We start from the raw sequence: 21,055 nt of genomic DNA, 5'->3' as shown, positions 1-21,055 counted from the left end.
ACCCATTGTTTCATGTTCTCTATGTATATAAATCTCCCCACTGTATTTTCCACTGAATGCATCCGATGAAGTGAGCTGTAGCTTACGACAGGTTATGCTTAAATAAATTTGTTAGTCTGTAAGGTGCCACAAGTACTACTTTTCTTTTTGTGAATACAGACTAAGACTGCTACTCTGAAAGCTGTGTTAATGTGTATCGGCAAAAACAACGAGGAGTCCTTGTCGCACCTCAGAGACTAACAAATTTATTTGGCCAAATACAAATAAACTTGAAGTGCCACAAGGACTCCTCTTTGTTTTCATTTAACTCTGGGTTTTCAATATGTCACAATACCATCTTGTGCTGCATCAGAACTTAAAAGCAAAACTTAAAAGCAAAATAGACCTTATAATGAAAAGCCATGGGGTATGGTGATTCATTAAGTGTGTCATGCTTCTGTCTGAGTACTGTACCAGAGCTGCAGCAATGGCGTTAGTCACTATCCTATGGTTTCTTTCACATCAGGTGTGACTTAAGTTATTTAAAAAGTTATGGCATGCTATTCCAAGTGAATTTACTTTGTTAGAAAAGTTAAGTAGTTATTAATAGTTTAAAAGGCTAGAAAGGTAGGAAAACATGAAAAAAGCCAGATGTTCATGAAAGAATACCATGCAGCTTAGGATGGAAAAATACACTGATTTATTTAAAATCAAAATACCTTAAAAGTTGGAGGGTTTTGTCATGGAAATCAAGGGAGTGATTGTAAGGCCTTGCTCTGCAATCCATCTACAATGCCTGGGTGGGCCCTTGTGTTTGTATAGAGTCAGCAGTCCTCCTTGTGGGCACAAGCTTCCTCCCACACCTATCCAGTTGCAGGATCAGATCTTAAATAATTAAGAGCTTAAGTAATACACTGGCAATTTACAACGCTGCAACTTTCTTTTTACGGGGTGTGAAAAAACACCCTCCTGAGCGTAGCAAGTTTCAGCATTGAGAAGCTCCAGTATAGACAGTGCACCAGTGCTGGGAGCTACACCCCTCATGAGGTGGGGTGTGTTTTTTTTTTTTTTTTAAGAGCGTTGTGAGAGCTCTTTCCCAGCCTTCTGCTGCAAGTACATAAGTCATGTTAAAGCACTGCCAGTGTAGACTAGCTCTAAGTTCTGTCTGCTTATGGTACATTCTCTCTATTTCAGTGAGATGTTCATTCCCTTTATGAATCTGTCGTAAAATCATACGAATAGGTATACTGGGTCAGACCAATGGTCCACCTAGCCCAGAATCCTGTCTTCTAACAATAGCTGATGCCGGATGCTTCAGAGGGAATGAATGATACAGGGCAATTAGAGTGATCCATCTGTCCCCTGTTGTCCAGTCCCAGCTTCTGGCAGTCAAAGTTTAGGGACACCTGCAGCATGGGGTTGCATCCCTGACCATCTTGGCTAATAGCCATTAATGAGCTTATCTAATACTTTTTTGAACCCACTTATACATTGGGCCTTCTTAACATCTTCTGGCACTGAGTTCCACAGGTTGACTGTGCATTGTGTGAAGAAGTACATCCTTGTGTTTTGTTTTAAACCTGCTGCCTACTAATTTCATTGGGTGATCCCTAGTTTTGTTATGTGAAGGGGTAAATAATACTTCCTTATTCACTTTCTCCACACCATTCTGATTTTATAGTCCTCTGTCATATTCTCTTGAAGTCATCTCTTTTCTAAGATGAACAGTCTGTCTATTTAATCTCTCCTCATACGGAAGCTGTTTTATGCCGTCTTATTATTTACCCCTTTCCTAATGGTTCCTAACATACTGCTAGCTTTTTTGACTGCTGCTGCAGTTTGAATGGATATTTTCAGAGAACTATCTGCAATGACTCCAAGATCTTTCTTGAGTGGTAACAACTAATTTAGACTCCATCATTTTGTATGTATGGTTGGAATTATTTTTTCTAGTGTGCATTACTTTGCATTTATCAATGTTACATTTATCACAAGCTAAATATGAGTCAATAGTGTAACACTATGGCAAAAAAAAGCAAACATTCTGGGATGTATTAGCCAGAAGTGTTGTAAGGAAGACACGAGAAGTAATTCTTCTGCTCTACTCTGTGGCCTCAGCTGGAGTGTTATGTCTAGTTCTGGATGCCGCATTTCAGAAAAGATGTAGACAAATTGGAGAAAGTCTAGCGAAGAGCAGCAAAAATGATTAAAGGTCTAAAAAACATGACCTCTGAGTGTTTAGTCTGGAGCAGAGAAGACTGAGAAGGGGACATAAGTTTTCAAGTACATAAACGGTTGTTACAAGAGGGAAGGAGAAAAATTATTCTCTTTACTCTCTGAGGATAGAACAAGAAGCAGTGGGCTTAAATTGCAGCAAGGGTGGGTTAGGTTGGACATTAGGAAAAACTTTGTCAGGATAGTTAAGCATTGGAATAAAATTAGTAGGGAGGTTGTGCAATCTCCATCACTGGAGATTTTTAAGAGCAGGTTAGACAAACAACTATCAGGAATGGTCTAGATAATAATTATTCCTACCATAAGTGCAGGGGACTAGACTAGAAGGCCACTTGAGGTCCCTTCCAGTCCTACAATTCTGTGATTGGATTTCATCTGCCATTTTGTTGCCCAGTCACCCAGTTTTGAGATCCATTTCTAACTCTTCACAGTCAGCTTTGGACTTAACAATCTTGAGTATTTTTATATTGTCTACAGACTTTGCCACTCACTGTTTATGCCTTTTTCTAGATCATTTATGAATATATTGAACAGCACTGCTCCCAGTACAGATCCTTGAGGGACCCTGCTATTTACCTCTTTCCATTTTGAAAACTGACCACTTATTTCTACCCTTTGTTTCCTATATTTTAATACTGATCTATGAGAGGACCTTCCCTCTTATCCCATGACTGCTTAGTTTGCTTAAGAGCCTTTTGGTGAGAGCCTTGTTAAAGCCTTCTGAAAGTCCAGGCATGTCTACTGGATAACCCTTGTCCACATATTTGTTGACACCTTCAAATAATTTTACTAGATTGGATTCTGCATGATTTCCCTTTACAAAAGTCATGTTGACTATTTCCCAACGCATCGTGTTCATAGATAGCAGGGGTAGTCAATAGGCGGACCATGGGCCAAATCCGGACTGCCAGACGCTTTTGAATGGACCCCAAAATCTTATTTACTTAGAATTATTGTTACTGTACTGTATTTTATTATTTTCTCTGGAGTCTGGACTTTGCCTATACCTGACCAAGATATTTGACAAAAAATAATTGACTACCCTTGATCTATCGTAAAGAACACAATTATCAGGCACACAGTTTTAGCCAGTTTTCCTGGTACTGATGTTAGGCTTACCAGCCTGTAATTTTCAGCAATGCCTCAAGGCTTTTTTTTTTTTTTTTTTTTTAAAGTTGGTTCCAAAACCATCTTTACTGACACCTCAATCTGGGATGGTTCCTCAGATTTGTTACCTAAAAAGAATGGCTAAGGGATGAGAATCTCCCCCGTATCCTCTGCAGTGAAGACCAATGCAGTGGCCTTGTTTTCATTGAGTGCTCCTTTAGCACATCAATCTCTAGTGGCCCCACTGATTCTTTGGCAGACTTCCTGCTTCTGATGTGCTTTAAAAAATTCGCTGTTAGTTTTTGTCTTTTACTAGTTGCTCTTCAAATTCTTCTTTGGCCTCCCTCATTATACTCGATTTGATGGAGTTTGTTCCTTTTTTGTTATATATCCATCTGTTGCATTTCAGTGATATGTTTGTATTGTTGGGTTGAGCCAGTAATTAGGTTGCCTAACCCTTTCCATATAAAAAATTCTTGTGGCCCTTTTGTTTTTAGAAAGCTCTAACTGCTTCATAGTTTGCATCAAACCTTTGAAATATGGCAGAAGTGAAGTCCTTTGGCCGAAGAGCTGTCTGTTTTGTCCCATGGCATTCCAGTCAGGTTTTGCTGAGAGATACGTTTTTGAAAAAAGCCATTTCCCTTATCTCACTTGTTCTTCAGAAATATTTTGTCTCGATGCTGAAATAACTAAACATGAACATGTTAGGACCAGGTTCATGCTGCTGCTGAACCAGCAACAGCAGCATTGCACTCTATATTTGGAACACTTAAGAACTGTTAGAGCTGCTGTAGCACAAGATGATGTGGGGAGAGAGACACAGGGGCTTACGCCCAAACCCAGCAAATAGCTCTAATGAGCCATATAATTAACTTTGAGAGCACCATATGGGGTAGGAGCTGCCACACCTCCTAGTGGTGCGAGAGAGCTAGGCTGGGTTCCCCCTTCAGATACCAACCTTCTACTTACCAGCTAATGTAGTAAGTCTTGTAGCTCAAGAGAGAGCAGTCTGTGCTACACTGCTGAAAGTTCAGGGTTCACACCCAAGTGGTGGTGTATGATTTGGGGGAGGGAGGGTTATTATAGTTGCGTGTAATAAGGTTTCTTTTCTTTTTCTGAAAAAGAAAAACCTAGGCAATTACGTAAGTATGTAAATGAATCTTATTTAGGTTGCAAAGACTGTTGTTGCCTGTGCAACCTTACTTTAGCCTCCATGTACATATGTATTTTGGCACAGTCTTTAATTATGTGATGACACACAGATTTTCATAGAACCCCTGTTTCATTTGATGTGAACAGTAAATGCACTGGGGGGAAATGACAAAATTAAGGTTGCACAGGGAACCAAAAATCTGCCATGTCCTAACTTTGAGGTGCTTGACTTTTCAATGTCAATAACACTCTTTTAACATAGTTTTTGTGGGAGTAATACAAAAGTAATCTATGGAGCTTTGGACTCTTTGGGGAGGACATGCACTATAAAAATTAAATATGTTGTTTGCTTTTTTTTTTCCCTTTCAGGTTAAACCGAAGCCACTATTGTTGAAGTTGTTAAACTGTGCTGGTGCCCAAAAAGACACTTTTACAATGAAGGAGGTAAATTATCAGAACTTCTCATTAACAATGATGGATAGCAATAAATAGAAGTGTCACACTTACAATTTTACCATACTTATTAGTGATCCCATAATGAAAGAAAAATAATGTGGTTTACTGGATAGGGCATCAATTTGGAAGCTGGGAGATGGTTCTGTTCCTGGCTCTGCCACAGTCCTGCTTTATGACCTCGATCGAGTCACTTAACATCTATACCACAGTTTCTCTTGTCTGTAAAATGGAGTATATAGCTTTGAGAACTGCAGATGAAAACTGCTATGTAAAGTAGTATTTATTTATAACTGTTAATATTAATATGGAGTTGCAGGTGATAATTGAAAGGAGAATAGACTCTTTAGGGGGTTTGAAATAGGTTATTTTATATTGGTTTTATACTTCAAAGTTATAAATATATTTAGTATAGCTATATTTGTCTTGCATTGTAGGTAATATTCTATCTTGGCCAATATATTATGTCTAAACAATTATATGATGAAAAACAGCAGCATATTGTCCACTGTGCAGATGATCTTCTTGGAGATCTATTTGGGGTACCAAGCTTTTCTGTAAAAGAACACAGGTAACATTTCATATTCTTTGAGAGAGAGATCAGTATGAAATGTATGTAACACACTGAAAGCGTGTGTTGGTTTGCAATTTGTTGCATATTTTATTTGCATAAGTCTTGACAGATGGAATTGTCATAATTGTATTCCCACTGGCCAAGTATCTAGTTTTTTAGAGGGAGGCCCGATTCAGCCTGCATTTATATCTATAACTGCCAGACCTCAGAAGCAACACAAACTTCTGAGGTTCAGTGACCTTATGGGCTTTTGTCTGCTTTAAAGAGAGATTCTCCTCTTTACCCCTTGAGGTAACAGCAACATAATTTAGACCTTACACAAGCACTTAAGTCTGTCCCCTTCCCATTATGAACTCCTTGTACATGGGAGACCAAGCCCAGTAAAGGGGGTTGCAGAGAAGAGGCATACTCTTTTGTTTTTCTCTAGGCAGCTACGCCACTCATCAGTGCAGAGTGACAGTGGTTGAAGATTTCCCTTTGCAGCAGGCTAGACTTTCTTCTAAAATAGGTTATATTGTTGCAAAGCCAGGATGTATGACCTGGGTCTTCCTACTGCCCTAAAAGTTTAAGATATTTTTCTCTGGATTAAACCCTGAAATAATACTGTACAAGTTCCATTAAAAATGTTTTGAATCATGACTAGAGATGGTCCAACTGCTCGTTAAGTGAGAAATGGCTTTTTGACAAAATTGAAACTTTAAGAGGAAAATTCCTGATCTTGTTGAAATTTTTCATTTTTTGAGAAAATTTCAAAATGGAATTTTTTCCAACTTTTTAGAAAAAAGCATTTAAAGTTTGTTTTGGTGGGGGAAAACACTTTCACTTTTTATACTATTCCCTTTTTACAATGGGGTGGTGAAAGAGGAGTGGAAAGCTTAAAAAAGCAAAATCAAAGTGGTGGTAGTGTTTTCCCCACCAAAATAAAATGAAAACATCCAAAAATGCTGTGAAAAGTTTTGAACAAAACAGAAGCATTTTCATTTTTTGAATTTTTCATAAAATGCACTTACCTCTTTTTCAACCAGCTCTAATCATGACACTACAAAATAATCAGTGTTTTCAGCTTGGTCTTTCTCTCTTCTAGTTTGGCTAAATTTACCACAGTAAATAGGAACTTCTAATTTATAATTTTTAAATGTATGAAATGTCTGTTTTGTCTCCCTTCAAGGAAAGTATACTCAATGATTTCCAGAAACTTGATAGCAGTTAGTCAACAAGGTAAGTTAGTGTTGAAAGGCCTTTTTTGTGGGGGAGAAAATGATCTTTATTAATGCAAAAGTCCTGAACCTGTATTAACTTACTTCGTTGGTGATATTCAGTTAACTGCAGTCATTGATAGATGACGTAATTATTGTCACTTTTTTGTAGCACTGTTGGAGGTGAATTGCATCTTTTACAAATAAATTGTTTAAGGTTATGGGTCTAGCACAGAAAATGGGCTTGAACTTGCTCATAGTGAAGTCAGTGGCAAAACTTTCATTGGCTTCAATGGAAACGGGATAAGGCATTATGTGCAGACTTTGATTCTGCTTTCTTTATATACTCAACTCACACTAAGAAATGTATTTTAAAAACAAAATATTTGAATATTGGTTCATCCTTAACTACCTTGTCTAATTTGAGTTAACATTTCTCTTGTAATAGTTTACATAATAAACAATAAAAGTAGCAGGAAAAAAATCTATATACTTTGTTCTTATGAGTTTAATAAATCCATATATAATTTCATAAAATAGACTATGGTCTAATTAAATTTATTCACATCTGCAAGAGAAGGAAGGATAATGCAGCTGTGATGTAACTTAAATTTAAGAAATGAGTGAAATGAAAGTTAAATATGGGGTGATTTTTTTTAAAGGCTCTTAAATCTACATTTATACATGTGTAATCTGCTTGATTTTCCAAAGTATGGAGCACCTGACATCTCCCATTGGCTTCAGTGGGTACAGTTGGGTACTCAACACTTGAAAATCAGGCACCTGCCTAAATCTGGACTTTGGGGCTTAACGTTAGGCTCCTATTTTTGAAAATCTTGGCCAGAACAGCAGAGTGGAAGGATAGAAGTAGAGAAGATCTCAAAGATAAAATCTGGTCAAATAAAGAGGGTACGTGCTTACTATACTTAACTTTGTTCTAAATGGATACCTTTTGTCGTGAAAATAACTAGTTGCATTGTGTAGTTCAGGGTCCATTCTGACAATGTAGTTAGAACAATTATTTCTATGTCTTAGTAGTATATTAGTGACTGTAAACATCTCTTGCAGAGCTTGATATCTTCTTTTGTAAACCAGTGGATCTTGTATGTGTCCCCTTGTAAATAGTGTAGAATCATTCTGTTGATATCTAGCTAAAAAGTGTATTTTTTTGTGAGAAATCCCAAAACACAGTTACATTTCTTTTTTCTTATAATTGTGTATGTAATGTTACAAAGAAAACCTTGAACCTTTCTTAACATTTACAGAATCACTTCATACTCGTAAGTATACTCTGAATTAAGATTTAAAACAACATGTACAAAGTATTTGCAGTATATTTTTACAACTTTCACAGTAGTTCCTTGAGCCTGCAGATATTTCCTTTCTGATGCATTGCATAATGTATTTTTCTTTTTCAGAGTCTATGGAAGCAGACGTATCTGAGAATGAGACCAGGTGCCAACTTGAAAAAGGCAATGTTCTAAAGGTGATCTAACTACTTGATACATTCTAACATATACACTCTTTCAAGTTTCACAACTTTACTTGCTTTACCACTGAGATTTGGATGCAGTTGAAAGATTAAAATTAATTTCATCCTATCCACATTACTACTATGCTTACTTAGTATTTTTGTTAAACAGGAATCCATGCAAGAGTTAGTTGATGAAAAACAGACATCCCCAAATTTGACTGCTAGACCAACTACCTCTTCTAGGAGGATGCTTAGTGAATCTGGTATGTGCACATTTATAATGCAGGATTTTCAATATTTTATACCTTTCAAGAGTATGTACACCTAGAGCAAACTTGTATGTCACTGGCTCATGTCATCTTTTGTGGGGGAGTCCACATTTTCATGTTTTTAGTCATTGTACCAGAGGTACCAGATTGACAGCCCTGGAGAATGAGCTTCTCTGCTTATCCATAGAATAGATACAATGTGGGTAATGGCAATATAGGCTTCCCCACATGTTTGTACGTCTCCTGGCACAGTGGTTTCAATCTTTTTTTTTTTTTTTTTTTTTTTTCCCCATTTATGGACCCCTAAAAAATTTCAACTGCAGTTATGGATCCCTTTGGGAATCTTTGACATAGTGAAAACCACTGTCCTAGCACAATGGGGCTCTGGTCCATGACTAGGTGCTATGATAATACATACAATAACCTCACCAGCATGGTGCAGTCCTGATCTGCAAGGACTACCGGTAGGGTGATAGGGTAACTCAGTCTCCATGACTTTTGAGTCCTCTGCCTTTATACTGATGTCACCAACAAGGTATCAGTGGTGTTTTCTTTGTGATATGGACATCTTTTCACACACTGCACTGAGACTATCAAACTGATGTCAGGTAACTCTTCAGACAGCCACCAGATTATAACTTTTGGTTGCTGTTTGTAACCTACTTGTATTGGATTTAAGCCAGTGACATGGGGTGAAAGGCTCTATTTTATCCAGTTATCTTGGTCCAGATTTTCAAAAGTATTTAGTCACCTAAATACCTCTGATTGGCCCTCTGATTCTCTTCTCTACCTCTCCCCTCTACATGGCAACTTAATATTTATTGGTTTAATGCATTCTTTAACATCTGAGGTATTGATTCTGATATTTAGTAGCTGTAATTAATGGGTGTTTTTGAGTGGGTGGGTTTTTTGAGTTATGTTTAAACTTTCAACCTCTTGGTAGTGACACTTCATAACTTTCAATTATATGTAATACACACTGGTAATTTCCACACCAACCTGCATTTTATCACTTATCTGGTGATTCTTTATAGTTGTGATAAATTGAGTAACAATAACCTTTCACATAAAATCATAGCATGCAATATTTATTTTGTTTTCCTATGTTCAGTAATATTTTGTTCAGTTGTTTGATCTATATAAAGTATTTCTGATATGCTTGACTTTCTAGTATTTAGGCAACAGTCATCCTAGCCTATCATAAAACTGTACTGCATTTATAAGCCATTCACGCTACATTAAAAGAACTCTTTAATGTTGTAACTCAAACTGGTGAAAGGATGAAAATTCACAGTTAAGGATTATAACTTGTAATACTTACACACAACCCAGAGTAATCAGGTGTTCTGTTGTGCCTGCTTATTGCAAGCTTAATCATTAACTCTGTTTTTGCATCCATTTGTCAGTTTATTACAGCCTTAAAATTCTTTTAATATAGTGTTTTTATGTACACTGTTTTTTTAATTTGTAGGAAATCTTCCCCTTAAACCACTATGCTCGTTACATTGGGATGATAGCGGCTCCTTTGGAGCCGCTACTATTTCACTGTAAATGTTTAGAAACCGTGTGTTGGCATGTTATCAGTGCCTCATGGAGAGATGACAACTTAATGAGGACAACGATGGACAGGAGCAACGGTTGGGCCTGGGGGCATCTAAGTTTGAAGGTTGGGGCTCTCAGGGCGAAAAAAGAAAAGAGAGGGACTGAGCCAAGAAGCATCAAGGGAAAGTAAGAGGAGTCACAAAGTATGTACAAGTGTTTTGTTCTTGTTGTTTTTTTAAAACTAAAGATGCCAGGCTTAGAGGCCCTGGGGTGGATTTTTCAAACTTTTTTTACAGTGCAAAGAAAGTATTGGGCAGTAGAGTGAAAGGCACCTGTAGGTGGCAGCAGGCTCTGTTGAATGGTCATTGAACCGATTTGCCAATCCTGGTAGGGAATTTCACTCCACTGCATTTATTACATACTGACTTGGCAGCTGCTTATTAAGTCTTCGTCAAGTTCGTTTATAATGCCTTTTCTTAATATCAGTGGAGTTGAATTTTGATACATTCATCCCCAAAATGCTGTCTCCCTACTCCCTCCCTCCCTCATGCTACCAGAGTCCAAAACGTCAGTGTTTTTTAGTTCTTCGGCTTAAAACAATGTTTCCACAGTTGATACCTTGAACATCATGTTTTAGCCTTGAAGGAATTTTTAGTGTGGACTTTTATACCCCCTGCAAATTGGGTTTATAATAGAAATTCTGATACCAATAAATATACTATTGCATGCTATGCTAAAATAAAATCCCTGATTTCCGGAGGTGGCTGGGAGTTCGTTCTTATGATTCCTTAATCATAGTATCTACTGCCTGGAGAAATGACCATTTATAGGGGCAGTCAGTGAAAAACAGCCTCTGAAATGTCAATCTTTTGCCCATTTTACACCATTTTCTTTTAGGAATATGGCAAGAATGTGTTTCATTGTCTTTTTAAAATAGGTCAGGTGCCTTTATTTAATTTTCCATTGAAAAACACTGAATAATTTTAATATTAAAGTTCTGAATAAGTAAAATCCAGTTTAAACATCTACTAAAATGCATGTAACGTGGACTTCATAGATGCTTTTGGATTAATAAGCTTTTTCTCTCTGACACAGAAGAAAATTCTTCAGATGAACAACCTAGTGAAAGAAGAAAACGGCATAAGTCAGACAGCATTTCGCTCACATTTGATGAAAGCCTTTCTTGGTGTGTTGTAAGTGGGCTGTGCTGCGAAGGAAGCAACAGCAGCGACTCAATAGACTCTGCAAGTCCTGTAAGCAAGATGTATTTTTATTTATGTTGAGTTCTCAAATTTCCCAGACATGCATCTTGATTATCACCTTAATATTTGAAACAAATAATGCTTCTAGTTATGTCAGACAACCTGAGTGTTGTATTTTATGTGGCTTGGATCACAAAACTTAAGAATAGAATTTTCTTAAATCTTCATTATGAAAAGTGGTGCCTCTGAATTGTGTATGAATATCTGTATTCCCAGTGAGAGTGTGTTTCGTGATTAGAGTAAGTTATTTACACTTCTCAGTTTCCCATCTGTAAAATGTGGGTTAATATTTACACACCTTTGTTAAAGCATTTTGAGATTTGATAAAAGATGCTGTAAGTATTATAAAATTTCAGTACACAGAAGTGAAATATTTGTTAAATTCACACACGCTATCACCTGCTTTTCTGTATATCTTAAATGTTAGCAAATGTAAGTTCAAACTTCGCTTGTGTTATATTTGAACATACTAGTTTTGGAGCCAGTTCCAATATTCTTTTCATTCATTTAAAAATAATTTTTAAAGATTTTATTAGTCCAATAATATATTTCTAAGTGGTCCAACTGCAGGATAAATCCCAACATCTTGAGTGGTATGAGGTATTTGGCTAAGACATGACTATTTTATCTCTGGCCCACAGCCATTTAAACAGTGTTTCTCTTTACTGTTATGTTTAAATACACATGTAGCAGTGTGAGTCATAAGAATGGAATAATGAAGTTAAATATATTCACCCCTCCCCTTTTTATTCAGGATCTTCATGCCAGTTCATTAAGCGAAAACTCTGATTGGTTTGACCAGAGTTCTGTTTCAGACCAGTTCAGTGTTGAGTTTGAAGTTGAGTCCATTTATTCAGAAGATTATAGTCATAATGAAGAAGGACAGGAGCTCACAGATGAAGATGATGAGGCATGTATATTCCTCTTCCCCTCCACCTCCTCTACCCCTCCCCCCCCCCCAGCTAAATCTGAAATGTTATAGCAGAAGCATTTTGTTGGAATCCAATATGAAACATTTCCATAGTCTTCTTTCATGACTGTATGTGCTGTATGGCAAATATGTACTGCCATTCTTTATACTGAGTTTTCTTTGTACAAATTTAATCATGATTCTGCAAGAAGCTCCATGTAGGCAGAGCTCCATTGGGGTCATTTATAGGGCCTGAAGGGACCATTACAATGATTTAATCTGACTTCCTCCATAACATAGGCCATAGAATTTAATCCAGTAAAATTCAATGGCTGGCTGTTGAAGTCACTGAGGTTCAGTGCAGGGTCAGGAGTCCACTTATGCATGGTTTCTTGCAGGATAAAGGTCTTAGCTTGGAATATGTATATAGAACTTTATTGGAAGAAAACCTCAATTTTTGAAAGGCAAAACATATTAAATAGGATATTTATCTGCATAAAGTTAAAAGTGAATAGAAGTATTTTTAGAATGCATTTTTAGAAACAATTTAAGATCTTATATCAGGGGTTGCCAAACTTACTGACCCTCAGAGCTGCATACGACAATCTTCAGAACCAAGACACACTTGCTGGGGCTTGGAGCTTCAGTCCTGCGGGAGGTGCCTGCCGGGGCTTGGGGTTTCAACCCCGCTCCCGCTGAAGCCCCGAGCCCTGGCAAGCATGCCCTGTGGGGCTGAAACTCAGAGCCCCCACACCCCACTGCTAGGCAAAAGCCCCTACCCCACCACCCTGCTACAAGTCAGAGGTCCCAGGCTCCCCTCCCCAAGTGTGATAGGTGGAGAATGGTGGGAGTGTGGGGGGCTCCATGAGCCACACTTCAACATTAAAAGAACCACATGCGGCTCATGAGCCACAGTTTGGCCACTCCTATCTTATATTATTAAGAGGCCACATAGGTAGCCTTAAAAATTACAAACAGTGAGCTCTATGGTGCAGTGTATTAGAATTAGTGTCTTGCATTTATTGTGTTGACTAGTGAAATATTTGTGTTGCTAAAGCTTTTGTTCACAATTGACATTATCCATTGGAGGGAGGCCCACTGTTGTCTGTCTATCTTGTAAATCTTCCAAGAGGTTGTTCCCAAATGAGAACAAAAGTTTTTAGAGCTGGTAATTGATTACAGTGTCTGTACCCGTAAGTAGTAGTGCTCCTCTCTTAATTCGGTACACCAAGAAAATGCATGTAGTATGTAGCCACATCATCTAGAACTTTAGAAAGTACTATTTTCTATCTGATAAAAAGTTTAAACAAAAATATTCTGTCAAGTGTGCTTTACTACTTGTTCAGGGTTGTTTTTTAATAAAACATTTAAAATTGAAAACCAAGTAAAAGGAAGTTAAAATATATTTTCTTCCATCAGGTATATCAGGTGACGATATATCAGACTGAAGAGAGTGATGCTGATTCATTCGATGAAGATCCTGAAATTTCACTTGCTGTGAGTAAATCCTTGGTTCATGCAAAATCACAAGTCTTGTGAAATGAAAGACCAGGACTGGGAACATATATGAATTCTGTGGATATTGCAGTGATTTTAAAAATAAAACCTGGCTTTTTCTTGCATTAAAAGGAAAATGATAGTTTGAGGTCTTTCAGTTACCGACCTATAAATCAGTCTTTCTCTCTGCCGTTTTAAAGTTGTGGATACAGGAATTTCAAATTTTACTCAGAGTAAGGGGCACACAATTTAGAGCCTAGATCTAACTTTTTGTTTAAAACACAAAAGAAGGATTTTTTTTTAAAAAAAAAAGCTTTTTAATTTTTTTGGAAATCAAAAGCTAGCATTGTTTTTGTCTACAAGAAAACAAAATAAAACTGGCCACTTTTAATTTCAGTGTCCAATCTGAGTGAAATAAAGAAAATAGCAAAAACTTGTATATTGAAAATTCACTAAGGATAAAGGAACTGTTTTAAAATTGTCTAGAAGATTGAAAAGATCAGTTTCTGTATTTTTTTTGTGTATAGTAAAGTTTTTTAAATTTGAGCACATTGGCTTGTCAGAATATCTGAATTCAGAATTTGACATGTCTTTAAAGCTAAATACTAAAGCGTGGAACATTTCTTTAAATTGCCATTATGAGCTCAGAGTTGCATAGGAGAATTAGTGATCCAGATCATGTCATTGGCTGAGCTGCCTTAATCATGCTCATACTGTGGAGCCAGCTGTAATGATATCTCTGGGAATATAAGGAGGTGTTTTTTTTTTTTTTTTAAATGTCAAACAGAATATTTTTAAAGTTACTTTGTCTAGATTTAAATAGGTGATATACCTTTATTTCTTATTGCTCTTCATTCACAGTTCATGTCTGAGTAGAAAAAGGCATCCAAAACAAGCATTTTAATTATGGTATTGCCAGTTGCAGCTCCATAGTTAAGGTTAAGTTTGCCACTCCCCAAAATTACAACACTCTGAGAATGGAATTTATATAAATTTGTTAAATACCTTTAGGAGTGAAAATGAATTTTAAAATGTCTTTTAAGGAGTTGAGCATCCATTGTTAGTCAAATTGAGGTTTTTTGGGGAAGGCTCTTGAATAATGCACACATTTCAAACATTTCATATAGTTTAAACTCACTGAAATCTTGAGTAGACTACACTTGAAAAAAGTTTTAGGATTACTGATCGTTTTTTCACAGTATTCATAATTGGAAGTTTTTCCTTCAGCAGAGACTGGAGAATAGTGTTCTTCAGAGAATTTCAGAAAAAAGTGCTCTTTTAAAATAGCTGCCACCTTCAGTTGTTTTCAGTTGTACTGAAGCCACAGGTTTCCCCCAGTTGGTAATTTTTGAGAAGAGCTAATTGTTCTCAGTACAACCAAATATTACTCTCGGCCTTGTGATCTCATAGGGACTACCTGCTAAAGGCAGGTTGTCATCTCCTTGGGAACAATGGGAGGCTATAGCCATTTGTAATGATGATATTGACCTGTGATCTCATTTACATTAAGAACAATGGGTAATGGCAGCCATTTTGAAACAGAGCAATTCTTTGAGTTTCTCCAAAGAAGATTGTATGCACCAGACTCTCTTACTTACAGGTGTAAACTTTTCAGTTAAGAAAAATAATGGCAGAAAATTATCATTAATCCTAAATGTTTCCTAATACCATTGGGAGTGGGTAGGAAAATCAGGTTAATCTGACCTGGGACAACAAACACAAAAATGGCTTAATCACAAACAGGTTAGATTGGGGGTGGGGGGAACAGCAGTGATACTTCTCAAGTTCTGTACACAGAATAAATTCTGTCACATGATATGGCGCTCTCAGTAGATTGTGCAGATACTCAAAATAGGTTCACACATCCTCCTGGATCTCAGGCTCCATTCAGTGAGGCTCATGTGCTCCACTGGCTTTTTGGAGGAACCCAGATGCTCCTCTGCGGTCTGCTAGGTTTTTCCTTGACTGGAGACAGAAAACAATGGGATACTTGTCCAAAGGCCACTGACTGGTGGTACCAGAATAAGCTGTCACTCACAGTAGATTACAGATCTTCACAGTATGATTTTCCTTCTCCTTTTGTATATGCTTTGAATAATGAGTTAAGTGTTGATGTTTGAAGTATTATTATTGGGTGATAGGTAGCACCCTCTAAGATAAATGAATCAGGTCACATACCCCTTGGAATTGTTTCAGGTTCTGCAAATGGAGACAGACGACATTGCATCAGTTACACTCTGTTCAAATTTTCAAGGCTCAGTAACCTAACGGCTAGAGACTTTTATTTAAAGAACCATAATGTTCTGGGATCATGAAGGCAGCATAAGAGAGGTTCCAGTATGATGTACTGCTGCGTACAACATAAAGTGGAATCTTGTTCTGTAAATGAATTTAGTATATGCTGTTATTACAAGGCAGACCTAAAGGTATTTGAGTGCCCTAAATGTGCATATCTATACCTTAACATGTTTGGATTTCTTTTATGTTTAACCTTAACTCAGAATATCCTGGGTTTATAATGCTTTGTTTTAGGATAATTACAGCATCCCTGTAATGTGTTTTTCCTAAATTACTGATAAGTAGGTGCAACCATAATTTCACTTTAACATAGTTTTATTTTTCTGGAAAAATATATGCAGATAGTCTGTGTAATGTGCAAACTTACATTAGAGAGATAGAAGATCAATTGCTAAAACATATCATGGAATAGATTTGAGTCTAGCTCTAATGATAGTACTAACTGTATACAGTTTTGGTACACTGCCTGTGTAACATATTTTCCTTGGCATAGTTGTTTACTTGTTCAGTTTGTAGAGAGTTTTACACCCAAATTTTTAATTGCAAGGAGGGGAAAAAAAATCATATGTGCTATCATTACAAGATTGAGAAATTGTGGTGTAATTGATCTTAACTTTCCTCTTCCTAAAGCTCTTTCTATCTTAAAATGTGATGATTGACCAATTTTGTTTACAAATATTGAGTAAATACTTTAGCAGTAACATAAAGAAACTATAATCTCCTTTAGTTTTTTTTCTATAGTAGTAGGAATGCCAAATAGCTTAACTGTTTAACTTTTAATTCACTAAAGGATTATTGGAAGTGCACTAAATGCAATGAAATGAACCCTCCCCTTCCGCGGCATTGCCCCAGATGCTGGGCTCTTCGTGAGGACTGGCTTCCTGATGAAAAGAATGACGACAAATCTGAAAAGCGAAAATTGGAAAGTTCCACACAGCTAGAACGTGAAGAGGGTTTTGATGTTCCCGACTGTAAGAAAGTGAAAATGAATGAAGATAAAGAACTAAGTGTTGAAGAAAGTGAGGATACAACAGCACAAACTTCTGAATCCCAGGAAAGTGAGGAATACTCTCAGCCATCTACATCTAGCAATATCTTTTGTAGCAGCCAAGAGGATTGCAAAGAACCTGAGAAAAAAGAGTCAGAAGACAAAGAGGAAAGTATGGAATGCAGTCTACCCCTTTCTAGCATAGAGCCCTGTGTCATATGTCAGAGCAGACCTAAAAATGGCTGTATAGTTCATGGCAAGACAGGACATCTTATGTCATGTTTTACTTGTGCAAGGAAACTGAAAAAGCGGAATAAACCCTGTCCAGTCTGTAGACAGCCAATTCAGATGATTGTGCTAACTTATTTTAGTTAGAAGGAACTTCAGCATAACTGTGCAACAAAGTTTCAACAGACCTTCCATACAAATTTCCATAGACTCTTACAATTAAGAGAGTAAAACTATTTTTGTATGTTTAACTAAAAACATATTTTGGTTGATTTTTCTTTCTTTTGATTTTAATGAAAAGTTGATGTCTTCATTAGGCATTTGGGGAGATTTTAAAGTACCCAAATTCCTGAAACTTATTTCCATGTTAGGGGATCTGTCACAACAAGAATTACACATCACAAGCAGATCAGTAATGACTCTTGTACAACTGTATAGAATATCCATTTTAAAATAATGAATTTAATGCTTTTGAGAAATGAGAGAGTTCTCAAGTTTCATTATTGTGAAAATCAATTTTCGTTTCCTCAGTAAGAATTAATAGATTTAATAATTTCAACCTTCCCATCTTTCTACAAATTCCGGTATTTGTTCCTTAGTCAAGTCATTGGGGAAAATCAGAACTTCTTAAGAAATCCCTAGGAAAATTCCTATTTTGAAAAATAAAATTTTGACTTGGTCATTGCTGAGAATTCAATTTATTTATCGAAGTAGGTAAATTGGGGGAAATATTTCTGAGACCGCTTCAGATCACCAGAAAATGTGAAAGTTAGTAAAGAATTAGAATAATTAATTTAGACCAAAAATTGGAATGAGGGAAGAATGAAATTTGGGTAGAGACTAGCCTTTTATTTCAGTAAAATGCAAGTGTACGTTTCAGGTGCTATACAAATGATTACTATTGATAAGTAATTGATTTGAATTCAGCTTTGATTGGTAGTAACCGAAGATGTTTGTCACATCACTCCTGTGAAATGATTTTGAAACCTGTTTCATATGATTTGGTAGTCTGTCCTGTTGCTAATAGATAAGTAACCACATCTGAGTTTGGCACATTTGACTGGCCCAGCAGAGGGGGCCAAGGACTCAATGGACATGGTGACTTTAAAAAAAACAAAAGAAAAAACCACGTTCGCTATGAAAACACATTAGTGGAGCAGTGTTGGGGAAGTTTATACTTCTACTGTACCTGTGTCCAGTGTTGTCAGTGTACCACATTTCATGAGCATTACGTTCATTTAAATAAGACCAAATATACCAAACCCTTCAGAGAGAGCAAAAACAGCACGGTGATATTTTGCATAAGGGTGGTTTTTTAGTTCAGTAGGTTTTTTTAATTGAATCTGTGATTCTCTGTTTTTGTAAGGGTTTTTCTGAATATTGAAGAGTTGTGAGGTGGTAGATTGGCCGGTTATATACTGAAATCAGACTTTAATATAAAATGTTGATCAAAATTTTGATATTACCTTTTTGGACAAAAATGAAAAATCTGTAAAATTAAATATCCTTAAAACTAGTGTGTCCAGTTCCTTGGTAACTCTTTTCAGTAATGAATTTTAAAAAATCTCACCATACTTGCCCTCTCCTCCACACCCCCCACCCCTCCCAAATTCTCTGTCTTGTGAAATTTCTCTTTACTTTTTATGTTGCTGAATATTTTGTGTTTGTGGTGAATTCCAAGAAGGCAGTGAAAGTGTGTATTTACATAAAATTTTTTTAAAAATGCTGTTAAGTTACTCAGTTGAACTGGTATTTTGAGGATAAAAATATAAGGTTTTGGATCATTTTGACGAGACTATTGTGCAAAAATGTGGCTTTCTTCTCTTGCTTAATGAGGTCCTCTTGCAGAGTGTAATATTGAGAAGAGACATGCAGATTTTGGGGCTTTCTGATTTCAAGGGCAGCATTCCAAAGTAGTTTAACCAATAAAGAATGGTGAAAATGGGAGCACCGTTCATTTAGTGACTTCAGATACTGAGGCCCGGTGTAAACAAAAGTTATACGATTTTCAATATATCAGTCATCATTTTAACATATGTGGCAAGTGACCAGGATTCATCACCGAATTTGGTCTGCTGGTTGGATCATTAGCTTTCCCAGTTTGGGCTGGGTATTGACGGGGAATGCAACATGAATGCTAATCGTTGGTTAAGGGGTACATCTCCTCTAAGTTGGACACAGCTATACCAGTATAATTATACTTATAGCATTATAAATTATTTGTTATAAATTATTTCCTCATGGGAATGGGTATAACTGTGTCTGCAGTAGGGGCTGTACTGCTGTAGCTGTTCTGGTAGAAGATCACATCCCTAACTGTAATAGTTATACTGGTATGTGTAGACCATGCCTGAGAGACACTAGAGACCGGGATATAGAAAAGCAGATTACAGAGCAATTAACAGAACCAGAAATTATACAATTAAATCTTACTAAACCGCACAATAAGTATTCTTCTGTCCTCACTTCTGAAAAAAGATTGAATTGCCTAGGACTGCAGTGAGGATTCATTTTACTAAGACTTACTTATTTTTACGTTTTTCTAGTACTTTTTGAATTATGGACATAAATAACTCATATTGTACTATTGCAAATAAGTGAACAAAACAATTTTTTGTGGTGTTTTCCTTTTTAAATTTTGATCACTTACAGATTCTTAAATTTCAGCAGTTTGCTAGCTGGAAGGATAAAGTTAGTCTCCAATAAAACTGTCTGGGCATATAGTCTCTTCAGCTTTGTCCCTTCTCTTAGACCTGGCCCACACGTGGGGGAGGGTGTGGGAGGGGGGAATTGATCTAAGTTACGCAACTTCAGCTACGTGAATAACGTTGCTGAAGTCAACGTACTTAGATCTCACTGCAGTGTCTTTGCTGCGGTGAGTCGATAGCTGATGCTCCCCCGTCAACTCCGCCTCCGCCTCTCGCTCCAGTGGATACCAGAGTCAATGGGAGAGTGCTCGCCGGTTGATTTATTGTATCTAGAGTAGACATGATAAATCAACCCCTGCTGGATTGATCGCTGCCTGTCGATCCTGCTCCTGCGGGTAATGTAGACAAGCCCTTAGTCACTTGGGGAGCAACACCAGGAATGCTCTTACAAGAGAGCAGCCTGCCTCCCTTCCTCCAAAAGGATTTGGTTGCCCCTCTCTCATGTACAGCCTTTTCTAATCAATGTGTATTGGAAAGAAGGGCCCAGACATTTCAATAGGGATGGAGTAACCTATAGAATTTTGGAATAGGCTATAGCGATGGTGGCAGGATTTCTGTGGTGCTGCTTCTGTCACAATACAGAAACACCATTCCGTCTTCAGGCAGATGCTTCTTTGTAGTTGAGGGTTATTCTTAAACCTGCAAAACTTCTTTTTGTAAAGCATCTCCTTGCACAGCGGCCGCTTATTATTACGGTAAAAAGAAAGGAGTACTTGTGGCACCTTAGATCCGAAGAAGTGAGCTGTAGCTCACAAAAGCTTATGCTCAAATAAATTTGTTAGTCTCTAATGTGCCACAAGTACTCCTTGTCGCGAATACAGACTAACACGGCTGCGACTCTGAAACCTATTGTTATTATGGTGTGTTACTTCATAAATATAACTATGATAAAACTTGCAGACAACTTCTGTGTTGGATGCAGGAGATCAGAACCAAACAGGAAAGTGATCTGGGGGCTGTTAAGAGGAGTGGGGGCTATAGAGAATAAGGAAATATCAGTGTAAAGTCATATGTTCAGAAAGAGGCAGTAAATAGTGTTGCTACTAAGAGTTTTAACTCTCTCTCATACAGTTTGCATCATAACAAAATACTGCCACCTCTTCCTAGAGAATTGCCCCTCTAGTTAGCACAGTGGGTATTTATTTTTCATCATTCCCTGCTTTGGAGAATGTCGATTATATAA

General features: G+C 37.1%; 1 protein-coding gene across 3 annotated transcripts in view; it reads left to right on the top strand.

The window, feature by feature from the left end:
* The window catches only part of MDM2 (MDM2 proto-oncogene), a 34,451-nt gene extending 15,492 nt beyond the window's left edge, over window positions 1-18,959 (top strand). For all 3 annotated transcript variants that reach the window (XM_077833118.1, XM_077833104.1, XM_077833112.1), the window contains exons 3-11: window positions 4,843-4,917; window positions 5,364-5,497; window positions 6,669-6,718; window positions 8,115-8,182; window positions 8,340-8,433; window positions 11,077-11,234; window positions 11,998-12,153; window positions 13,573-13,650; window positions 16,739-18,959. In XM_077833118.1, coding sequence (XP_077689244.1) covers window positions 4,843-4,917; window positions 5,364-5,497; window positions 6,669-6,718; window positions 8,115-8,182; window positions 8,340-8,433; window positions 11,077-11,234; window positions 11,998-12,153; window positions 13,573-13,650; window positions 16,739-17,311 — 1,386 coding nt within the window. In that variant the 3' untranslated portion in view covers window positions 17,312-18,959. The remainder of the gene's footprint in view (window positions 1-4,842; window positions 4,918-5,363; window positions 5,498-6,668; window positions 6,719-8,114; window positions 8,183-8,339; window positions 8,434-11,076; window positions 11,235-11,997; window positions 12,154-13,572; window positions 13,651-16,738) is intronic.
* Window positions 18,960-21,055: the final 2,096 nt, after the last annotated feature.

The sequence above is a fragment of the Eretmochelys imbricata genome, chromosome 1 (genome assembly GCF_965152235.1).
Source record: "Eretmochelys imbricata isolate rEreImb1 chromosome 1, rEreImb1.hap1, whole genome shotgun sequence".
In the NCBI taxonomy this organism is placed as follows: Eukaryota; Metazoa; Chordata; order Testudines; family Cheloniidae; genus Eretmochelys; species Eretmochelys imbricata.
The sequence above is the reverse complement of the archived record's forward strand: the minus strand, read 5'-3'. Positions and strand labels throughout refer to the sequence as shown.